The sequence below is a fragment of the Pyxicephalus adspersus genome, chromosome 10 (assembly GCF_032062135.1).
Source record: "Pyxicephalus adspersus chromosome 10, UCB_Pads_2.0, whole genome shotgun sequence".
In the NCBI taxonomy this organism is placed as follows: domain Eukaryota; kingdom Metazoa; phylum Chordata; class Amphibia; order Anura; family Pyxicephalidae; genus Pyxicephalus; species Pyxicephalus adspersus.
The window spans coordinates 59,827,102-59,847,838 of record NC_092867.1 but is presented as its reverse complement, the minus strand read 5'-3'; the positions used below and the strand labels follow the sequence as shown (position 1 = coordinate 59,847,838).

At 44.2% G+C, this 20,737-nt stretch overlaps 3 protein-coding genes across 3 annotated transcripts in view; 2 read left to right on the top strand and 1 right to left on the bottom strand.

The window, feature by feature from the left end:
- LOC140339143 (uncharacterized) overlaps positions 1 to 947 on the top strand; it is a 3,153-nt gene extending 2,206 nt beyond the window's left edge. Inside the window, exon 2 of the mRNA XM_072423726.1 lies at positions 383 to 947. Coding sequence (XP_072279827.1) covers positions 383 to 772 — 390 coding nt within the window. The 3' untranslated portion in view covers positions 773 to 947. The remainder of the gene's footprint in view (positions 1 to 382) is intronic.
- Positions 1 to 20,737, top strand: part of LOC140339137 (uncharacterized) — a gene marked incomplete in the record, with an annotated part of 145,177 nt that overhangs the window by 23,932 nt on the left and 100,508 nt on the right.
- On the bottom strand, positions 2,073 to 14,029 carry LOC140339843 (uncharacterized). The gene is given in 4 exon segments (XM_072424742.1): positions 2,073 to 2,861; positions 9,069 to 9,527; positions 9,529 to 11,002; positions 13,452 to 14,029. Coding segments are annotated over 4 exon segments (3,300 nt in total).

The window sequence follows — 20,737 nt, the reverse complement described above, 5'->3', positions numbered from 1 at the left end:
ATTGTTTGAAGGTTTAAGGTCACAGTGATATCCTTCATTCTTCATCAGTGATAAAAAGGTCACCTCTTCCAGTTCCTTAAAGGGTAAGCCAGTTTCAAGGGATCAGTTCCATTGATACAACTGATCACATACAGCCTCTTTTTTTAATCCCAAGACATTGACCGTTCATCTCTCCAGTGTACCGTGTCTCCTACCTCTCCTCTATTCTCTGTACTTGAAGGGGAATTATTGTGTCCTCTCCAGTGTCCTGAGGTTCTCACCTCTCCTCCATTCTCCTTAATATATTAGATTTTACACTCCTTTTCTCTTGGGTCCAATGTCTCCTACCATGACAAAAGGTTCACCCAGAAAGCACACCTTCTCCGACACCAAAAAAAGTCACACTGGAGAGCGTCCCTTTTCCTGTTCAGATTGTGGGAAATCTTTTTCTCAGAAAGGAAACCTAATTACACACCAGAGGATTCACACTGGTGAATTTCCGTTTTCATGTTCAGAGTGCGGGAAATGCTTCACTCAGAAAGTACACCTTCTTAAATACCAGAGAATTCACACTGGTGACCATCCTTTCTCCTGTCCAGAATGTGGTAAATGTTTTTCCGAAAAAGGAAAACTTAATACACACCGGAGAAGGCAGACGGGTGAGCGCCCTTTTACATGTTCAGAGTGTGGCAAGAGAAAAGTGCACTTCTTTTACACCAGAGAATTCACACGCGCGAGGGACCTTTTCCATGTTCAGGGTGTGGGAAAAGCTTTACACATAAAGGAAATCTAATTCGGCACCAGAGAACACACACTGTATGATACAATTGACAAATCGACATACAGTACAGTCCTGGTGGCATGTTCACCGCAATACGACGACCCGTTGCTGAATTTACCTTTTACCTGTGATCCTTTTGGTCATGGCTGATCATTGCTAATTGGCCTTGGGCTCATTAGGAATAAATAACGTACACTAAAAATCAGTTTTCTGTCTTTTTTTTTAATAAATGACCGTAAATTATGTAACACGCACACGGAGCCATTCATTGGTGACACAAAGAGTCGCAAAGGTGGCAGCTGATACTTGAGACATACATGTAGCCACTACAAATACCACAGGGAATGTTCCCATGACCACCATATTATATTCTTCTTTCCCCAAAAATACAATGTAAGCAAACTAAGCCCTCATCTCCATCCTTGCCCTGTACCCTTGGTCACCAAAATATGCCGGGAGCATCGATGATATCGCCACATGAAAGACTGAGGTGTCTGTCATTGCTGACTGAGCTGCATAGACTTGTTTCACTTTCTCTTTACTGCAAACCAAGCAAGATGTTCTCCGTAACTGAAGGGGAATTATTCAGTCCTCTCCAGTGTCCTCAGGTTCTCACCTCCATTCTCCTTAATATAATAGATTTTACACTCCTTTCTCTTGTGTTCCATGTCTCCTAACTCCCCTCTGTGTCCTGTAAATGAAGAGGCAATATATTTGCTCTAACGGGGAAAAAAATTCCCGCTCAAATGAGACAATTAGAAAATGAAGTCTGCAGATTTGTTATTATCCACAAGGTGGTACCAAACCTATTCTGAGGGTATAGAATAAACAGGAAGTGATGTTGTCGCACACAGGATGTAATCTATGGTAGAAATTAGAATTTCCGGGTGAAAGGTGAGTTGGGAGGAAGTAGAGAGGAGACATTACTAGAACTGGAAGCAGAGGAGGTAATAAGAAAATATTTTATAATTACACACAATAACCCCCATGCTATGTGTGTCCTTGTGTTCCATATTTATTGCAAGGTCAACAAGTACATACTAATCATATCTGTACCAAAAAATAATATAATAGAATATTGCCTATTTGATGTACAGAACTGCACAATATGTTCTAAATCCTGTTTATTATTATTAATATTATTATTATTAATAATAATTGTTTCCCCATAAAGGAGATAAACATTCTCAACTATAACACATTTTTTTTATTTTAGGATTTAGTAAGGAGGAGATGGTTACAACCCCTGTGAAGTTTTTTTTTCTCTTGTTTCCTCTTATTGGTGGAATTACCACCTACATTCTTTTTCGTCTTATAAATTAGATTCTAATAAATACAAATTTCTCTGGTGTTTTCGAAGTGTTTGTTTGTCTCTGAAACTTTTCTCACACTCTGAACAGGAAAAAGGACGCTCACCTGTGTGAGTTTTCTGATGTTGAAGAAGATAACTTCTCTCAGGGAAATTCTTCCCGCACACCGAGCATGAAAAAGGACGTTCACCAGTGTGAATTCTCCGATGTCTAACAAGTGTAGTGTTGGTAGTAAATGTTTTTCCACACTCTGAACATGAAAAAGAACGTTCACCAGTGTGAATTCTCTGGTGTGCAAGAAGTTTGTGATTTTCAGTAAATGATTTCCCGCACTCTGAACATGAAAAAAGACGTTCACCGGTGTGAATTTTCTGGTGAGTGAGAAGTGCGTTGTATCTAGTAAATGATTTCCCGCACTCTGAACAGGAATAAGGACGCTCACCTGTGTGATATCTCTGGTGTTGTCGAAGTGTTTCCTTCTGTCTAAAACTTTTCCCGCATTCTGAACAGGAATAAGGACGTTCACCTGTGTGAATTCTCTGGTGTTTTTGAAGTGTTTGTTTGTCTTTGAAACTTTTCTCACACTCTGAACAGGAAAAGGGACGCTCACCTGTGTGAGTTTTCTGATGTCGTCGAAGATGTCTTTTCTCAGTGAAATTCTTCTCACACACCGAGCATGAAAAAGGACGTTCACCAGTGTGAATTCTCCGATGGCTAACAAGTGTTGTGTTGGTAGTAAATGTTTTTCCACACTCTGAACATAAAAAAGCACGTTCACCAGTGTGAATTTTCTGGTGGCTGAGAAATTCGGTGTATCTAGTAAATGATTTCCGCAGAGGACAGACATCTCCAGTACAACATCTCTGCTTTCCCACATGCGCAAGAACCACAAACCAAAGTGGGAGCAGTACTTGCGTTCTCTTGAAGGAGGTGAAACCACGTCATCGTCTCTTCTTCCATCTCTATTGACTCCTTCACCTCCAACTGTCATTGCTCCTACATCTCAGGAGGTCGTGCCAGCCAGACTTCTAGCGGCGATGAAGTATCAGCTTCTGCCTGCAGGTTTTGTGGCGTTAAGATTGGTACTCCAGTGACCCCTTCAGCTCCCCTAGATCCCTTCAGCTCACTCTGCTGGAGTTCTGCACAAGGCATCAAGCTATGGGCCCAACCAAAAAAAGAGTAATTGAGCTCATTGTTTTCAATGTAAGCTTTCTTAAAAAGATTACAATGGCTTGTAAAAATTGTAAAAGTACATTAAACGCATATAAATGTGGAAGAAACGTTTACAGTTTACATGCATTTTTCAAACATCTACCACCAATCCAGCATTGGTGTTACATAAAATTATGTAAAATTGTAAGCCTGCAGGGCCAGAAACCATCTTGTCACTCTGCTATGTTTCTCTCGGCTCAGGTTCATCCACTTCAGAGGGGCATGATCAGTGACTAACTGAAACTTCCAACCCAACAAATAATATTTGAGTAATTCTAAAGCCCACTTGATGGCCAAACACTCCTTCTCTACCACTGTGTAGTTCCTCTCATGCCTATTTAGTTTCTGACTCAAGTAAAGCAAGGCCTTCCACCTGCTACTTCACACAGGAAAAGAATCTTGGGCAAATATACCTCCATTCCACCACCAATCCTGCATTGGTGTCACAAAATATATATATTTATATAATTATATATTAATACACAGAAATATAGTATAAAAATATGAAAATACATATATATTTTTATACATATATATTTATTACATATATATTTATTATAATATATATCTCTTTTCAGATTTTTAGACTATATTACCCCCCCCGCCCAAGGTCCTGAAGCAGTTCATAATGCAGTGCTATCTTACAGCAGGCTCCAGGACAGCTGGCCGGGTCCTCCTACCTGCAGCAGGCTCCGCTTTCTCTTCTCCGTTCCTGCAACGGTCACAGCAAAGCTAACATGGACCACGTAAAATGGCCACGAGGGCCAGATTCATTCTGCGGTCCTGGTGTTTAACACTTATGCTCCAGAGCAGTGGTGGCAAACCTATGGCACACGTGCCAGAGGGGGCACTCGTAGGCCTCTCTGTGGGCACCCACCTCGCTGGCCTCTCATTGGCTGTGCTATTGTCCCTCTCTCAGCCATGCTAGATGTGGAGTTTCCCTTTCTCCATTAGTTAACCCTCAGAATAGCAGGCTGTGGGGAGGAGGGGCAGCGTGTATTGATGTGATGTGTATTGAAGCTGATGTGTCTAGATGTAGGAAGTACAATATGAAAGCTGAAGACACAGAACAGAGCTACACAGCCCAGGGACAGGACTACCAGTCTGCTATACCCAGTCAGGAGCATGGATTGGTTCTGTCATAGAGCGATTGCTGTACATGCATGAATGACATCCACACTTATTGACATCTGTCATAGAGAGCCATAGAGAATCCAGGAAAAGAGCGATAAAATTTTGTAGCAAAACATGGTAAGCCCCTCTCTAATGGGGATATTATGAAAACGGCCATGTTGTCTGGGAGTAATTCCCTTTTTTTATGATTTCCTAAACAAGGATAAAATTATTCAATGCATCTCTGAGATGCCACAGAAATCCTGTTATACCGTGTTTCCCCGAAAATAAGACACCCCCCAAAAGTAAGCCCTAGCAGGATTTTTGGCTGTTTTCCAGCAAGCTCGAAATATAAGCCCTACCCCTAAAGTAAGCCTTAGCTTAATACCTTAGAATATCTACAGCACATACTGTACATAGTGGTGGGGGAGGAAGTAAAGGACATCACAGACTGTCACACTAGTGCAGGACTGTCACAACATCACTACCCCGTAAGTACCAGTATTCCAGGCTCACACAATCCATCACTTCTTTAGGTGCAGAGCTGATGATTGTAGAGAGAGATGTGAGGAGAGGGCAGACTGAGCCTGTCACATCTCTCCTTCTCAAATGATCGTGGTGGGGGGAGGAGAAAAGAGAGGACGCTGAGGATGCCACACCTCTCCTCCAGTGCAGTGCAGTTGGACTAATGATGAAATTTTAGGGGGTGTTAGCCACAGGTGTCCTCCACTTTCAGATCTAATTTTGTTCACTTGTACCCCCACTTTCACTGTTCCTGAGAAATTAGGGTTCAGGCGTTAAAGCCTCCAGCAATGTGTCACAGGGTGGATTTGGATGGGCAGAGTTTTTTATGTTCTGACAAAGGCCTAATAATTAAATTCAAGAGGGTGTTAGACACAGGTGTCCCCCACTTGTACGTCTAGTTTTGTTCACCTGTACCCCCACGCTCCTGAGAAATGGGGGTTCAGGTGCTGGGAATCTTCAACAATGAGTTTTTTATGTTCTGACAATGGCCTAACAATGAAATTTTTGCTTTTGTACATTTCCTTATTCCAGAGAAACTGGGGTTCAAAACAGTGAAGGGGACAGGGTAGTGTAGTATGACATTTCTAGTTCTGTGACAGGTATCCTTCATCGGCCCGGCCCCCACTGCCATCCTCTTCACCCTTCTTCTGGGTTCTTTTTCTTACGTCACCTTATCTCGCACTGCACAGGTGCAGGATAAGATGGCCTAGATGGGGGAAAAAGATTGACAATCTCACACCACATAGTTGAGGTTGGAAATATTTTTCTTCCATTAATGAAAGGGCGTTTTTCTCGCAAGTACTTAAGGCATGCAAAGAAGGAGCCGGCTTGGGGTCCAAAATCAGGCATGTGCAGGAGGGACTTTTCTGTCATTGAAAGAAAAAAGATGGCGATCTCACATATGCGCATCTTTTGGGTTTTTTTAATAAATGTAGTGACATATGTCATGGTTCTGTGCAAGTAAATAGTTTTATTTTTACTTTTGGTCCACTCCAATGAGAAAAGATCCCTGATTCCTTTTAGAACTTTATGTTTGAAACCCCCTATCAGGCAAATTGGTATGTTTAGGGGGCTGAAATAAAGTTTATTATCAACTCTCAGGGTCCCTTGTGTACTTGAAATTTTCACATTTGTACAACAATTGGTGTGAGAGATATGAAGTTTTACACAGTGGGGGTAATGACAGCAGCATGGACACAGACACAGCTCTCATGCTGCTGCAGTTGTACAAGGGGCGGGATTATCCCAGTACAGTACAAGGTGGGCGGGGCACAGCTGACACACCCACTCTCAGGGAGCTCACACTTAAAGTGTACCTAAACTCAAAACGCAGGCGCATTGGGATCAGCAAGTTTTTTTCCCCAAACTACGTCACTTGATCTTGCGACTGCATCAGGGGACATAAGAAGAAGAAGCAGGAAAGATGGCAGCGCCTAACTCGCTGTCCTGAGTGGAACAGACCTCTGGACCGATAAACTGCGCTGCAGGATTTTTTTTGGGGGGGGCAGTTTTGAGTTTACACACTCATCATCAACTGGACTACAGTAACCTCCTCCTCGCTGGCATTCCACTAACCCGACTCTCTCCTCTACAATATATTATGAATGCTGCAGGCAGACTCATCCATCCTTCCCTCCGCTCTTCTTCCGCTACATCTCTCTGTAGTTCTCTTCATTGGCTTCCATTTCACCTTAGAATCAAATTCAAGCTCCTGTGCTTTGCCTTCAAATCCCTACACAGTTCTTGTCCCACTTACCTTTCTGACCCACCACCTCACATGGCTGCTCCATGTTAGAATACAGGTTTGTTTTGTAAAAATGTTGATGTTCTGGGGATATTATAAAAACGGCCATGTTGTCTGGGAGTAATTCCCTTTTTTCATGATTTCCTAAACAAGGATAAAATTATTCAATGTATCTCTGAGATGCCACTTAGCAGAAATCCTGTTATAGATGGAGTCCAGCGCATGGCAAGTCATGTTATCACCACTGACTTACAGAAGGCAGCCTGTTACTCCATGTGCTTGGATGAAAGCTCAGATATAAATAATCAGGTAAGGCTAGCAGTCATTTTGTGTTATGGTGTTGGTGACACCATAACCTGCAAACTTGATTAAAACTAGATAAAATCTTTTATTTAATTCATATAAAATGGTGGTACAAACATAACAATATATATAATTTTATAAACACAATGGGGGAGAATATTTTTTGTTTTCACCACATGCTACACAATCTCTAGCAGTAAGTATTTTGATGTGTTTATATTAGATGTTCATCCTAAACAAGATTACTAGGTCAGGATACGTGTTGTATATTCATGGTCTCCCCCGACGCGTTTCGCCCTAACCAGCTTCCTCAGGGGACCTTACAATTCATACAGATCATAGTAAGTACAGATACTGAAAGCCAATAACTCACTTGATATATTGACCCAATAGGTGACACTAATAGTAGAATGGAAGATCAGAAACTGAACTTACATCAAGGACCAGAGTTCTAGATAGCAGGTTAGTAAGTTGAATAGACTTTATAATAAATAGATTCATCATTAAAAATCATTGGAATTCATATTATAGATTGGCATTAACAAATCAAAGTTAGTTAAACGGTATATTAGTGAGTGTAGTTTGTTATATATTTACTTCATGGGTTGAATTAATAGGAGTTGGGAATGTTCTATGAGAGAACATATTAAATGATAGAATTTGAGTGTTTTATAATAAAAAGATAAATTGGTGCAATATATTGATTGTCCACAAGATGGCATACCTGAGATGAGCTCCAACTATTGTTTTATAGTTTTAGGGAGACAATCCCATGTTTTCTTACTTCTCCAGATAAAGCCAAATCTGAAGAACTTGATCTTTCCTGCTTACACTGGTTAGATTTAGAAAATCTGGAAATAGAGCAATTGGAATTTCAAGATAGCTCCATTGGTAAAAAAAAAAAACGATTTGGATGTTGGACCCATTTGATTTTCTTCCCAATACAGTCGGATCACACCTGGGGTTGGAAGTTGAGTGATTGATCCGTAGGATACGCTACTTTTTTAGATAGAAGCCCGAAGCCGCGCGGAGCCGAACTAGATCACGTCCATCCGTCAGCCCACGCGCATGCGCCCCCAGCAATGAGTTTTTTATGTTCTGACAATGGCCTAACAATGAAATTATTGGTTTTGTACATTTCCTCGTTCTAGGTTGAGGTTGGAAATATTTTTCTTCCATTAAAGAAAGGGCTTCCTTCTCGCCAGTACTTAGGGCATGCAAAGAAGGAGCAGCCAGAGATGCGTGACATAGGTATCCAGGGAGGCTCTGCGTTCCCATTCCCACTCCTATTTCCATCAGCGGTGATCAAGACAGAAAGGTGAGGTGAAGGGTGGAACAATGTACCAGGTGATTTTCGCAATATAAAATGTAAACCTAATCTCCTAATTTATACTTGGGAACAGTTGATGTTGTGTTTCCACCATGTTTTTTAATGAATGTCAATGAACATTTCTGAGTAACATCCAATGGTTTGAGTTTCCTTTCAGGGACTTAGTAAGAGAAAAAGATATTGGAAGATGACAAGCTGTAGAGAAGCCTTTCTTTGATATTTTGTATCATGGGGAACCCTTCAAATAACTTTCAGGTCTTCAGGGAACCCCTTCTATAATTATTATATCCACAAATCTATAATAAGAAAATAACATTGAGCTATAAAGGTCACATTATCATTGCTTTCACCCAAGATTGCCCATTTGGTGCTTGTTTATTGCTAGGGTTCTCCTTGTATTGACACGATTGCCCATTCGTTGCTCGTGTATTGGTAGGGTTGTCCTAATATGGACATGAGCTCCTTTTTTATAGCTCATAAATTGGCGCAGTTGTCTTTGTATTAATATAGTTACAAGCTTGTAGCGCCAAGTTTTGTCAGGATGATCAGTGTGTCAATCAGGATGAATCAGTTTGCAACATATCAGTATACAATGCATAACAATTGGGCAATACACAGGTTGGGGGTTAGAAAATCTCCCTGCTGGGAGTGATTTCCCACACTCTGAACACTCATCTGTGTGAACCGTTTGATATCTAACAATACTTTCTTTTAAATTAAAAGATTTCCCACACTCTGAACAGAAAAAGGATGCACACCTGTATGAATCACTTGGTGTGTAAGAAGTGATGCCTTTACAGCAAAACATTTCCCGCACTCGGAACATAAATAAAGACGCTAACCTATGTGAACTTTTTGGTGTCTAACAAGTCCATTTTTCCCACTAAAACTTTTCCCACATTCTGAGCATGAAAAAGGACGTTCACCTGTATGACTTCTCTGGTGAATAAGAAGTTGTCCATTCTGAAAAAAACTTTTCCCACATTCTGAACAGGAATAAGGACGCTCACCAGTGTGATATCTCTGGTGTTGTTGAAGTGTTTGTTTCTGTCTGAAACTTTTCCCACATTCTGAACAGGAAAAAGGACGCTCACCTGTGTGAATTCTCTGGTGTGTGAGAAGTTTGTGGTTTTGAGTAAATGATTTCCCGCATTCTGAACATGAAAAAGGGCGTTCACCGGTGTGAATTCTCCGGTGTTTGACAAGTGTATTGTGGCTAGTAAATGATTGATTTCCCGCATTCTGAACATGAAAAAGGGCGTTCACCGGTGTGAATTCTCCGGTGTTTGACAAGTGTATTGTGGCTAGTAAATGATTTCCCGCACTCTGAACAGGAATAAGGGCGCACACCCGTATGAATCACTTGGTGTGTAAGAAGTGATGCCTTTACAGCAAAACATTTCCCGCACTCGGAACATGAATATGGACGCTCACCTGTGTGAACTTTCTGGTGTTTAATAAGTCCATTTTTCCCACTAAAACTTTTCCCACATTTTGAGCATGAATAAGGACGTTCACCTGTATGACTTCTCTGGTGAATAAGAAGTTTTCCATTCTGCAAAAAACATTTCCCACAATCTGAACAGGAATAAGGACGTTCACCTGTGTGAATTGTCTGGTGTTGTTCAAGTGTTAGTTTCTGTCTAAAACATTTCCCGCATTCTGAACAGGAAAATGGACGCTCACCAGTGTGAATTCTCCGGTGTTTGAGAAGTGTATTGTGGGTAGTGAATGATTTCCCGCAGTTTGAACAAGAATAAGGGCGCACACCCGTATGAATCAATTGGTGTGTAAGAAGTGATGCCTTTGCAGTGAAAGCTTTTCCACACTCAGAACATGAATATGGAAGCTCACCCGTGTGAGCTGCCTGGTGACGAAGTAGTGATGATTTATAACTAAAACTTTTTCCACACTCTGAGCATGCATATGGACGCTCACTGGTGTGAACTCTCTGGTGTCTAACAAGTCCATTTTTCCCACTAAAACTTTTCCCACACACTGAGCATGAATATGGACGCTCACCTGTGTGACTTTTCTGGTGCATAAGAAAATGTCCAATCTGAATAAAACTTTTCCCGCACTCTAGACAGGAATAAGGACGTTCACCTGTGTGAATTCTCTGGTGTTTTTGAAGTGCTTGTTTGTCTCTGAAACTTTTTCCGCATTCTGAACAGGAAAAGGGACGCTCACCGGTGTGAGTTTTCTGATGTAGAAGAAGATAACTTTTCTCAGGGAAATTCTTCCCGCACTCTGAACAGGGAAAAGGACGCTCACCGGTGTGACTTCTCAGATGTCTAAGAAGTGTAGTGTGGGTAGTAAATGATTTCCCGCACTCTGAGCATGAAAAAGGACGTTCACCGGTGTGAATTCTCAAATGTCTAAGAAGTGTAGTGTGGGTAGTAAATGATTTCCCGCACTCTGAGCATGAAAAAGGACGTTCACCGGTGTGAATTCTCAGATGCCTAAGAAGTGTAGTGTTAGTGGTAAATGATTTCCCGCACTCTGAACATAAAAAAGGACGTTCACCGGTGTGAATTTTCTGATGCCCGATAAGTGCGTTGTATCTAGTAAATGATTTCCCGCACTCTGAACATGAAAAGGGACGTTCACCTGTGTGAATTCTCTGGTGTGTGAGAAGTTTGTAGTTGTCAGTAAATGATTTCCCGCACTCTGAACATGGAAAAGGACGTTCACTGATGTGAATTCTCCACAGTTCTTGTCCCACTTACCTTTCTGACCCACCACCTCACATGGCTGCTCCATGTTAGAATACAGGTTTGTTTTGTAAAAATGTTGATGTTCTAAGTGTAATGCAAGTTTTTTACACTAGATGGCAGTGTTCTGTGTATGCTGATATGTTGTGAAATAAAGTTTTGTTAGTTCAAGGTTCCTCTCTGAGGTAAGTACAGTGGAGGCTGACTGCTTATTTGCTGTGCCACAGAAAGTCATTATTCTAACAGGTTATGGGCCCAGGATAAGGAGTAATATATCCAGGATATCAGGATAAAGTAAGCTATAGCAAATACGTGCAAGATACAGAGAAAGATAAGGAAATATAATAAATAGTTGTCAGGACCTCTTCAGCAAAGCTTTCTATAGCCAATCTGACAAATCAGAACTACCAGTCCTGAAAATTCAAGATGAAAATGCTGCTAATAAAAGAAGATATAGAAATGTATGGATGAAGCCAGACCTGAACAGCTCACAGATGAATGGATAGAAAAAGATCAGAAAGCTCAGAGCGCTATCTCCCTTTGCATAGATGATCAAATCATACATATATGTAACTAAAAAACTGCTAAAGATATGTGGGAGGAATTGCAAAATGTACATGAAAGAGCTTATCTCAGCAATAAACTGTATTTAATCAGAAAAATGTATCAGACCAAATTGTTAAATGTCCAGAATATGCACAATTATAAAAGGCATACCCTAGAAACAGTTAAAAGGCTGAAAAGTATTGAAGAAGTTATAAAAAACATTCACGTTGCAGCATTATTACTGAGAGGATTACCTGAAGATTATCAGACACTTGTCACAGAACTTAATACAAGACCAGATGATGAACTGACATTGGCATTTGGTAAAGGCAAGCTTGTGGATGCATATAAGCGCCAAACTGAAAGCATGAATAATGAAAGTGTATCCAGTCCAGAGACTGCTCTAAAAGTGAAAAACAGAAATAAAAGCAGTAATATGCAACTTGAAACACGTGAATGTTTTGTGTGACAGGACACTTAATGGCAGATTGTAGAATCTGGAAAGCTAGGATGTGAAAACAAAGTATATCACAACAAGCCAGGGATGTAAAAGAAGAAACAAAGGAGTATGCATTTGGCTCTAAAATGGAATCTCTTCCATGCAAGCATGGTGTGTTGACTTGGGGCTACAAGTCCCATGACCAATGAAAGAAATTTCTTTACTCAACTTGATCAAAGGAAAACAGAAAACATTACCACACCTAATGGACATATAATGAAATCAGAAGCAATAGGTGATGGTTATCTTTACTGTCCTGTTTCCAGAGATGTCACCTGAAAGATACCTGTGAGAAATGTTCTGATGTGCCTGATCCTGAAAGCAATCTTTGTCAGTGAAGAAATTCACCAAGCAAGGTAACACGGTAACATTCCAAGGTGATAGCTGTTTTATAAAAGGGGACTATTTACTTGCAAAGCTAAAATCAGAGATGAACTTTATCAGCTGAACTGCAGTGAAATGGTTAATGTAACTAAAGAGGAGAAACATTTAAATTGCATCCACACTTGGCACAGACGACTTGGTCTCAGAAGTCCTATAACACATGAAAGAAAAAGTTGAGAATAAATATGCAAGTGGTATAAAGATAAATAAGTGTGACCAAATAAGGAGAGGCCCGCAGCAGGGAAATTTGCGTAGGGGCTACATGACAGGAGTGCTTGTGCTGCACTGAAAAGAAAGGGGGGGGCAGGAGTAAGATTGAATTTCAGAAAGGAGGAGGGAGTGAGAGAGGTTAGGGGAAAGTTTAAGGGGGTGGAGTGTTAGTAGATAAAAAGATAGGGGAACGGAAGTTCAGCACATTTTTTGGGAGAGAAGAAATTTGAGAGTAGAAATTTTGCAGGTAGGCATTATGGAGTCCATTGATGCCTTAATGCGGCAACTTAGGGCTGCGGCGGCCTCACAAGGTGAGGCTTGGCTGCGAGATAGAGTAGCGGAAGCAGTTGGGGGGGCCCCTAGGGAACAGCAGCAGGATAGGTTAGAGGGGCTGCTGCCTCGGAGAGCTAGGGCTCCTGTGCCCCTGAGCCCAGAACCTTTTTCCAGAACTCAGCGCCAATCTGGGAGCCCCTGCAGGGACCCTCCTAGCAGGTCAGCCGGGCGCCGTTTGCCTAGGTCTGGGCCGGCTCCAGGGAGGAATCCCCGTCGCCGGCGGAGTTCTGGTGTGGGGGCTGCTGCTGCCAGAGAGGAGAAGGGTAGTGATTGAAGGGGGGGCTGTGGCTGGCAGGGGGCACAGCCCCCGTTTGCAGCATGATGAGGTCTTTGCTAGGACCTCATCCAGTGCTGGGGGCCTCCGTGCAGGAGGTCCCAGGAAGGCGGTTTACAAGAGGGGGGCTGCGGCTGGAAGGGAGCGCAGCCCCCGTTCCCCTAGGGCGAGTGCGGCCTGTGGTTGGGCCTTACCTGAAGCCGTTGCCTTGGGTGGCGCGGGGTCCTGCCGGTTCTAGGGAGGAATCCCCGTCGCCGGCGGAGTTTTGGTGTGGGGGCAGCGGCTGCCAGGGAGCATAGCCCCCACTCTGACCCAGGTGAGGCCTTGAGAGGGGAGGCCTCACCTGGGGCTGCTGCCCCGCGGCTTTCGGGGAGGAGAAGGGTAGTGATTGAAGGGGGGGCTGTGGCTGGCAGGGGGCATAGCCCCCGTTTGCAGCATGATGAGGTCTTGGCTGGGACCTCATCCAGTGCTGGGGGCCTCCGTGCAGGAGGTCCCAGGAAGGCGGTTTACAAGAGGGGGGCTGCCGCTGGCAGGGAGCGCAGCCCCCGTTCCCCTTGGGCGAGTGCGGCCTGTGGTTGGGCCTTACCTGAAGCCGGGGCCTCGGGTGGCGCGGTGGAGGAGCAGAGTGGCTGGTCGTTCCAAGGACGCAGCCTGGGATGTCCAGGAGGACCTCCGTGGTCCTGTGGCGGTGAAAGCTCGGCGTCCTGCCGGGCCGGGAGTGCAGGCGTGTCCAAGATGGCGTGTCCAAGATGGCGGCCGCTCCGCGTGTCATGGAGGAAGACGCGTCGCCCGGATATAACGCGAGAGGTTGCGCCGCGTCATCGCAAGAACCTGGAAGTGACGAGGATCTGGAGGCGGAAGTTCCCCGATCGGAGGGGGAACTCTCCACATCGGAAGAAGAGGACGTGGGCCGGGCGCTGGCAGCTGTGCCGGGCCCTTCCAGAGCCGTGGCAGGATCCCAGGACCCGTATCTGCCAGGTAGGACACTGGGGGAGCCGATGGGGGGGGTGGGGGGTGGAAAAAGGGATGCCTAATATGACGGTTTATGGGTGGTTGGGCAGGGGGGTACAAAGGGGGGGGACAAGTGGGGGGCTGTCTATGGGCAGGTGCACAAGGAGAGCAGGTGGGAATTGGAGATGCGGCGAAGGGGGAAGTTTACGTGTGTTTTGAGGGTCCATTGGGGGCACACCTGAAGGAGGACGTCCGGGAATGGATTTTAAAAGGTGAGTATGTTGACATCTTTACTGCCTTTGGAGAGGTTTAATTTGGATAAGAGTGCGGAAGGGGAAAGGCATAAGGAGGAGAGGGAGTTGCGTCGGCATAGGATGATACCGTGTACGTTTTTGAATTGGATGCAGGCCTTTAGCATTTTGGCGAGTGTGTTGGGAGAGGAACAGCCGGATTTATGTGCTTCGCTTTTTTGGTATTTAAACACAATTAGGGAAGCACACAGAATGTTTGGCGGGATTGCTTGGTTACGTTATGACGAGTAGTTCCGTCAAAGGAAAGCGGTAAGGCAGTCGCTGCGCTGGGATCATAAAGATATAGGACTTTGGATGAAGTTGATGTCTGGTCCTAGGTTTGGAGGGGGGGGGACGCAGTTTTTTCCAGGAGGGGCCAGCGGTCAGCAGACAGCTGGGTCGCCGGCCGGTAGAAAGAAGGGGCTTTGTTGGCTCTTCAATGAGGGCGGATGTAAGTTCGGGGGGGGGGGGGGGTTGTAGATTTCGCCATGAATGTTTCGGGTGTGGCAACAAAGAAAAGATGCGCCCCTTTTTAGGTAAGTACCCGGATAAGGAGGCAGCTAGGGTGTTCGAGGAGGGGTTTTCGGAGGGTTTTTGGATTCCGAGTGCGATGGGGGGGTACCTAAGGAATCGCGCAATTTGAAGTCGGCACTGCGGCCTGCGGAGGTGGTTTCGGAGAAACTGGCAAAAGAGGTAAGTCTAGGTCGGATGTGTGGCCCCTATCAAGAGCCACCGTTGGAGGGTTTGATAGTGTCACCGTTGGGCATAGTGCCTAAGAAGGAGCCAGGTAAGTTTCGTTTGATTCATCATTTGTCCTTTCCGCCGGGGGAATCGGTTAATGATGGAATTCAGCCCGAGGCTTGCGCTGTGGTGTATACGGCGATCTTGTGGGTGAAAAAATATGGGCGGGGTGCACTGTTGGCGAAAGCCGACATTGAGGCTGCCTTTCAGTTGCTGCCGGTTCATCCACAATGCCTGCGTCTGTTGGGGTGCAAGTGGGAGGGGGATTATTTTGTTGATTGTTGTCTGCCGATGGGATGTTCCATTTCTTGCGCTTTGTTTGAGAAATTTAGTACGTTTTTGGAATGGGTGGTGCGATCAGTGGCAGAAGTGGATTCGGTTATTCATTATTTGAATGACTTTATGATGATTGCAACATGTGGTGGAGAAGTGTGGGCTGCCGTTAGCAGAGGATAAGACAGAGGGGCCTGTGACAGTGTTGACGTTTCTAGGGATTGAATTGGATACGGTGGCCATGGAGAGTCGGCTACTGAGGGATAAGCTTGTGGATTTGAAAGCGGAGGTGGCATAGGCGAGCGGGAGGCAAAAAATGCTCTTGCAGGAGGTGCAATCCCTTCTAGGCAAACTTAACTTTGGCTGCAGGATGATTAGGATGGGTAGAATTTTCTGCAGGCGCTTGGCGGCAGCTACGGCAGGGGTGAAAGCGCCATTGCATTTCGTTTGTTTGTCCCCGGGAGGTATGAGCTGACTTGGAGATTTGGAAGCTATTTTTGGAATCATTTAATGGCAGGGCTTTGTGGTTAGAGGGGCCGGTTGAGGCGGTTGATCTTGAATTGTTCACGGATGCTGCGGGTGCTTCTGGGTTTGGGGCGTATTTTGGAGGCAAGTGGAGCGCAGGAGTATGGCCCAAATCATGGGTGGAGGGTGGTTTGGTGAAGGATTTAGTGGTACTGGAGTTGTTTCTGATAGTTTTGGCAATTGAGTTGTGGGGAGGGGAGCTGGCCAACAAAAAAGTTAGGTTTTATTGTGATAATATGGGGGTTGTGCAAGCGGTGAACAAATTCTCGGTGTCATCAGTGCCAGCGGTTAGATTGATGCGGCATTTGGTGCTAAGATGTATGCAACATAATATTTTTGTCTTTGCACGACACATTCCGGGGGTGTACAATGTCATTGCTGATGCTTTGTCTCGTTTGCAGTGGGACAGGTGGACCAGAGCGGTAAAGGTCTTATGGTGAGGGTTTTCAGAATAGGGGGGGGGGAGTCCAGGGTTTGTCCGGTGGAGGCGGTGGAGGAGTTGATGAAGGTGAGGGGGACTAAGGGCGGTCCCCTATTGTTACATGAGGATGGGACCTTCTTGTCAAGGTTTCAATTTAATGTTTGAAATTGTTGGGTAGGGATGGGGAAGCCTTTTCTTCCCATTTCTTTCGGATCGGGGCTGCTACAGAGGTGGCTAGATGGGGTCTGGGGGAGGAGGCTATTAGAAGGATAGGGAGGTGGGAGTCGAATAGGTTCAGATTATTTGTCAGGCCTCATATGTTGTAGGGGTTAACAGGGGCTGAGGTGCTGGAAGGGTGTTGTGGTTGGGGGTCAGTGTTTTGGGTGGGATGGGAGAAGTGTGGTTATTTATTTGTTTGTTTTTTAGGTGAACAGCGATGTTTGGTTTGGATTGTCGGGCACTCCTACGTCTGGTGGGGTGCGAAAAGGGCGGATGTTAGGCCAGAGGGCCGTCAATTGGGTTTTTCCAGGAACGAGGTGATGGTTCGATGGATTGGAGTGCGCGGCATGCTGTGGAGCCGGATGGTGCCGGAGATTGGGAAGTGCGCGGCACTGGATAGAGCGCTGGATGTGGTAGTTATGCCCGCTGGGGGTAAGGATCTGGGGAAGAGAGCTATAAAAGGTTTAGTCAGAGATATTTGGATTTCTTGAGACTGAAGGTGGAGTTTCCTGGGACGGTTTTTGTGTGGTCACATATGGTGGCGCGGTCAGTGTGGCGGGGGGCGAGGTCCATTGAGAGAATCAATAAAGCCAGGATTAAAGTAAATAAGGAGGTGGGTAGGTTCATGGCTATGAATGGTGGAGTGGTGGTCAGGCATAGGGAGTTGGAAGAGGACACGTGGCGTTTTCTCAGGCTGGACGGGGTGCATCTGAATGATGTTGGGACAGATTTGTGGTGTCTGGGCTTGCAAGATGGGGTGCAAAGAGCGATCCGGGTTTGGAGGGGTGCACGGGTGTGAGTTCCCACCCGTACGCTGTGGCGGTTGAGGTTTGGTGGAAGGTAAGAGTTCTGGGTTAATTACGGTTGGGGGGGCGCCCAAGGTGGTAGTGAACCCCCCCTCTTTTAAGTGGTGAACGGTGGAGGCCCCTGAGGTGGTGCTGTGCTGCTAGGGGGGCAGAATGGCTTGGTGGTTTTGTTTTATGGAAAGGTGGTGGTGTGGCAGACTTTACCTTCTGGACCGGCAACCTAGTTGTTTTGGGTGCAAATGGTTGGTTATAGTTGGACTTGGTTTTGGTGAATAAGGGGTTAAGCGAGAGTTGATAAGGTGGTTAGTTAAGGGTTAATTTATAAGGTTGTTATTTTATATGGTTAACCCCGTAATTTTGTCACATCCTTACCTCCATGGTCCCGCTGTGCACATCCAGCGGGCTACAATTTAAAAAAAAAATTTCATGAAAAACAGTGGATCACTTTTGGTACAGAAATCTAGACCTCAGTGTAACGCTCAGGTGGTTAAATGTTATTTATTTGTTGATTGGTTGTTTGTTTGTTTCTGTTGTAATATTTATTTACATGCTAAGTTCATTTATGGGTATTGTTAAAATGTTAATTTATGTTAAATAAACGGCTGCTTGCCAGCTATTTTAAATGTACGCAGGTGTGGAGTTTTTATTTGAGGGAAGGGGCTGGCAAGGAGAAGTGTAAAGAGGTTGTTAAGGGGGGAGGGGGGAGGTTTGAAGGGCATGGTGCAAGCTACCCTAGTCATGACAAGTACAAGCTGCATTAAAGGAAAGATGACAAGAAAAACTTTTCCAAAGCAAAACAAACCTCTGGACTTAATCCATTCAGATTTTTGTGGTCCAATAAAAACCATAACTCTAGTAAAGAAAAAAAAAATACTTTTATTGATGATTACACCAGATACACCACATCTACTTGCTGTACAACAAAGATTAGGTACCAGAGAAGTTAGTAGTACAGTATCTAGCTCAAATATACAATAGGTTTGGCGGAATGCCCAGAGTACTCCACACACCGGTACTGAACATACAAGTGGTACAACCCAAGCTATTCTTAGAAAACATGGAATTATGTTCCAGACTACTGTACCATATAACCCGGAACAAAATGGAGTTGGAGACAGAGTAAATCGGACACTCTGTGAGAGTGGAAGGAGCATGCTTTTTGTTGCCGATATGCCAACCACTTACTGGGGAGAAGCTATCATGACTGCATGAAATCTCCAAAATCGCTTACCAGGAAAAGCAACAGAAAAAACTCCACTGTGGAACAGAAAGAAACCAGATTTGAGACAGAATTTTCGAAAGTAAATGTGCACATTCCAAAAGAAAAACATACAAAATGGGATGCATGTGCACAGGTAGGCTTACTTGTGGGTTACAGTGAAACACAAAAAGGTTTCAGAATTCTACATCAAGGTTACAATCAGCAGAAGTGTGATTATTGATGAAAGTTCTGTATGTTTAAAGTTTCAAGAACTGACACAAAATCTTCATACTGAGGAAAAATCCACACCTGAGATACAAGAAAAACAAGAACAAAGTGAAGCAGAAACAGAAGGTACTGCAGCCAATTTAAAACCTGGAACTGAACCAGACCTGACTCCAGTCAGAAGATCAGCAAGAATCAGTAAAGGTATTCCAGCTGATAATTTGTTTTATATTGCTCGCATAGCAATTCAGGGTGAACCAGGTTCATGGGAAGATATGCAAAATCCACCACCACATAAAAACCAAATGTGGATTGGAGCTGCGGAGGAAGAGATATCACTTTATGAACTCCGGACATGGACATTGTCAGAGCTACCTCAAGGTAAACTTGTCGTAGGATGCAAATGGGTTTTTAAAGCCAAATGTAACTCAGAAGGACAAGTCTGTAGATACAAGTCCAGTTGCTAAACAAAGTGCTTTCAGGACACTGACAGTGGCAGCTGTACAGAACATGAATATGAAACATCATGATGTCAAGACAGCTTTTCTTAATGGTGATATAGAAGAGGACATTTACATGCCACAACCAGAAGGGTATGTAAAAAGTGGAGAAGAGCATCTAGTTTGCAAACTGCAAAAATCTCTATATGGACCTAAACAAGCAGCTTGAGCATGGAACTTAAAAATGTACCAAGTTCTTCTGGATAAAGGATTTACAAGAAGCAAAGCAGACCCACGCCTATACTCTAAACACATAGATGGTGAATGGATGTATCTATTAGTCTATGTGGATGACTTGAATATTGCTCACCAAGGGAATGATAAACTTGCAAAGTTGACTGCAATGCTTAATGAACATTTTGAGACTAAAGACCTTGGTGAGGTGACATATTATCTAGGAATAAACGTACAGCGTGAAAAGGGTGGCGGATTTCTGTTGAATCAGTGTACAAAAATTGATTTGATTGTTCAACAGTTCCACATGACGGAGGCCCAAGGAGCAACCACACCCATGGATACAGCTTATCCAAAAACTGGAAGGTGAAGAAGTTCTTCTGCCATCCAATGACCAGTACAGAAAAGCAGTGGGGGCACCTTTATATATTGCAATCATCACAGGTCCAGTCATTGCATCAGCCATGTCACTACTCTGCAGGCGAGTGGATAAACCATGTCAAATGTACTGGAATGCAATCAAAAGCCTTATGAGGTATCTCAAACACACAAAAGATTTAAGTTTGAAGTTGTCAGCAAATGGTGACCTGTAACTCGTAGGATCTATGGACTCCAGGCAAGCGACCACAACACACGAAAATCTACAAGTGGTTATTTATTCAAACTAGGAAACAGTCCTATATCCTGGTCCAGTAAAAACAGAACTCGATGGCTTTGTCTTCTACAGAAGCAGAACACATCTCTGCTGCCTATGCCAGTCAAGAAGTCGTTTGGTTACATCAGTTACTCAAGGATTTTGGACTACCAGAATCACAGCCTACTGTCTTATATGAGGACAATCAAGGATGCATTAAGCTTGCTCCCAGTGAGATGGTTAATGCAAGAACTATGCATGTTGTGTTTCCCCGATGATAAGGCATTCCCATCAAATAAGCCACCCCCCGATTTTTGCTCAAACAATTAAAAAAAGCACCCCCCGCAAATAAGACATCCTCCGATACCTGATACTGATCGATGCTGGCTGCAGTGCAGAGTGAAACTGAAGCAAGCTGCTGATCCCCGCTCTAACGGAGTCTGTTACCCTGCCGTAGAACCCAAAAAAAAGTGAGTCAGTGATCAGAAGGGGACAATCAATGGCACATGAGTGATCAGAA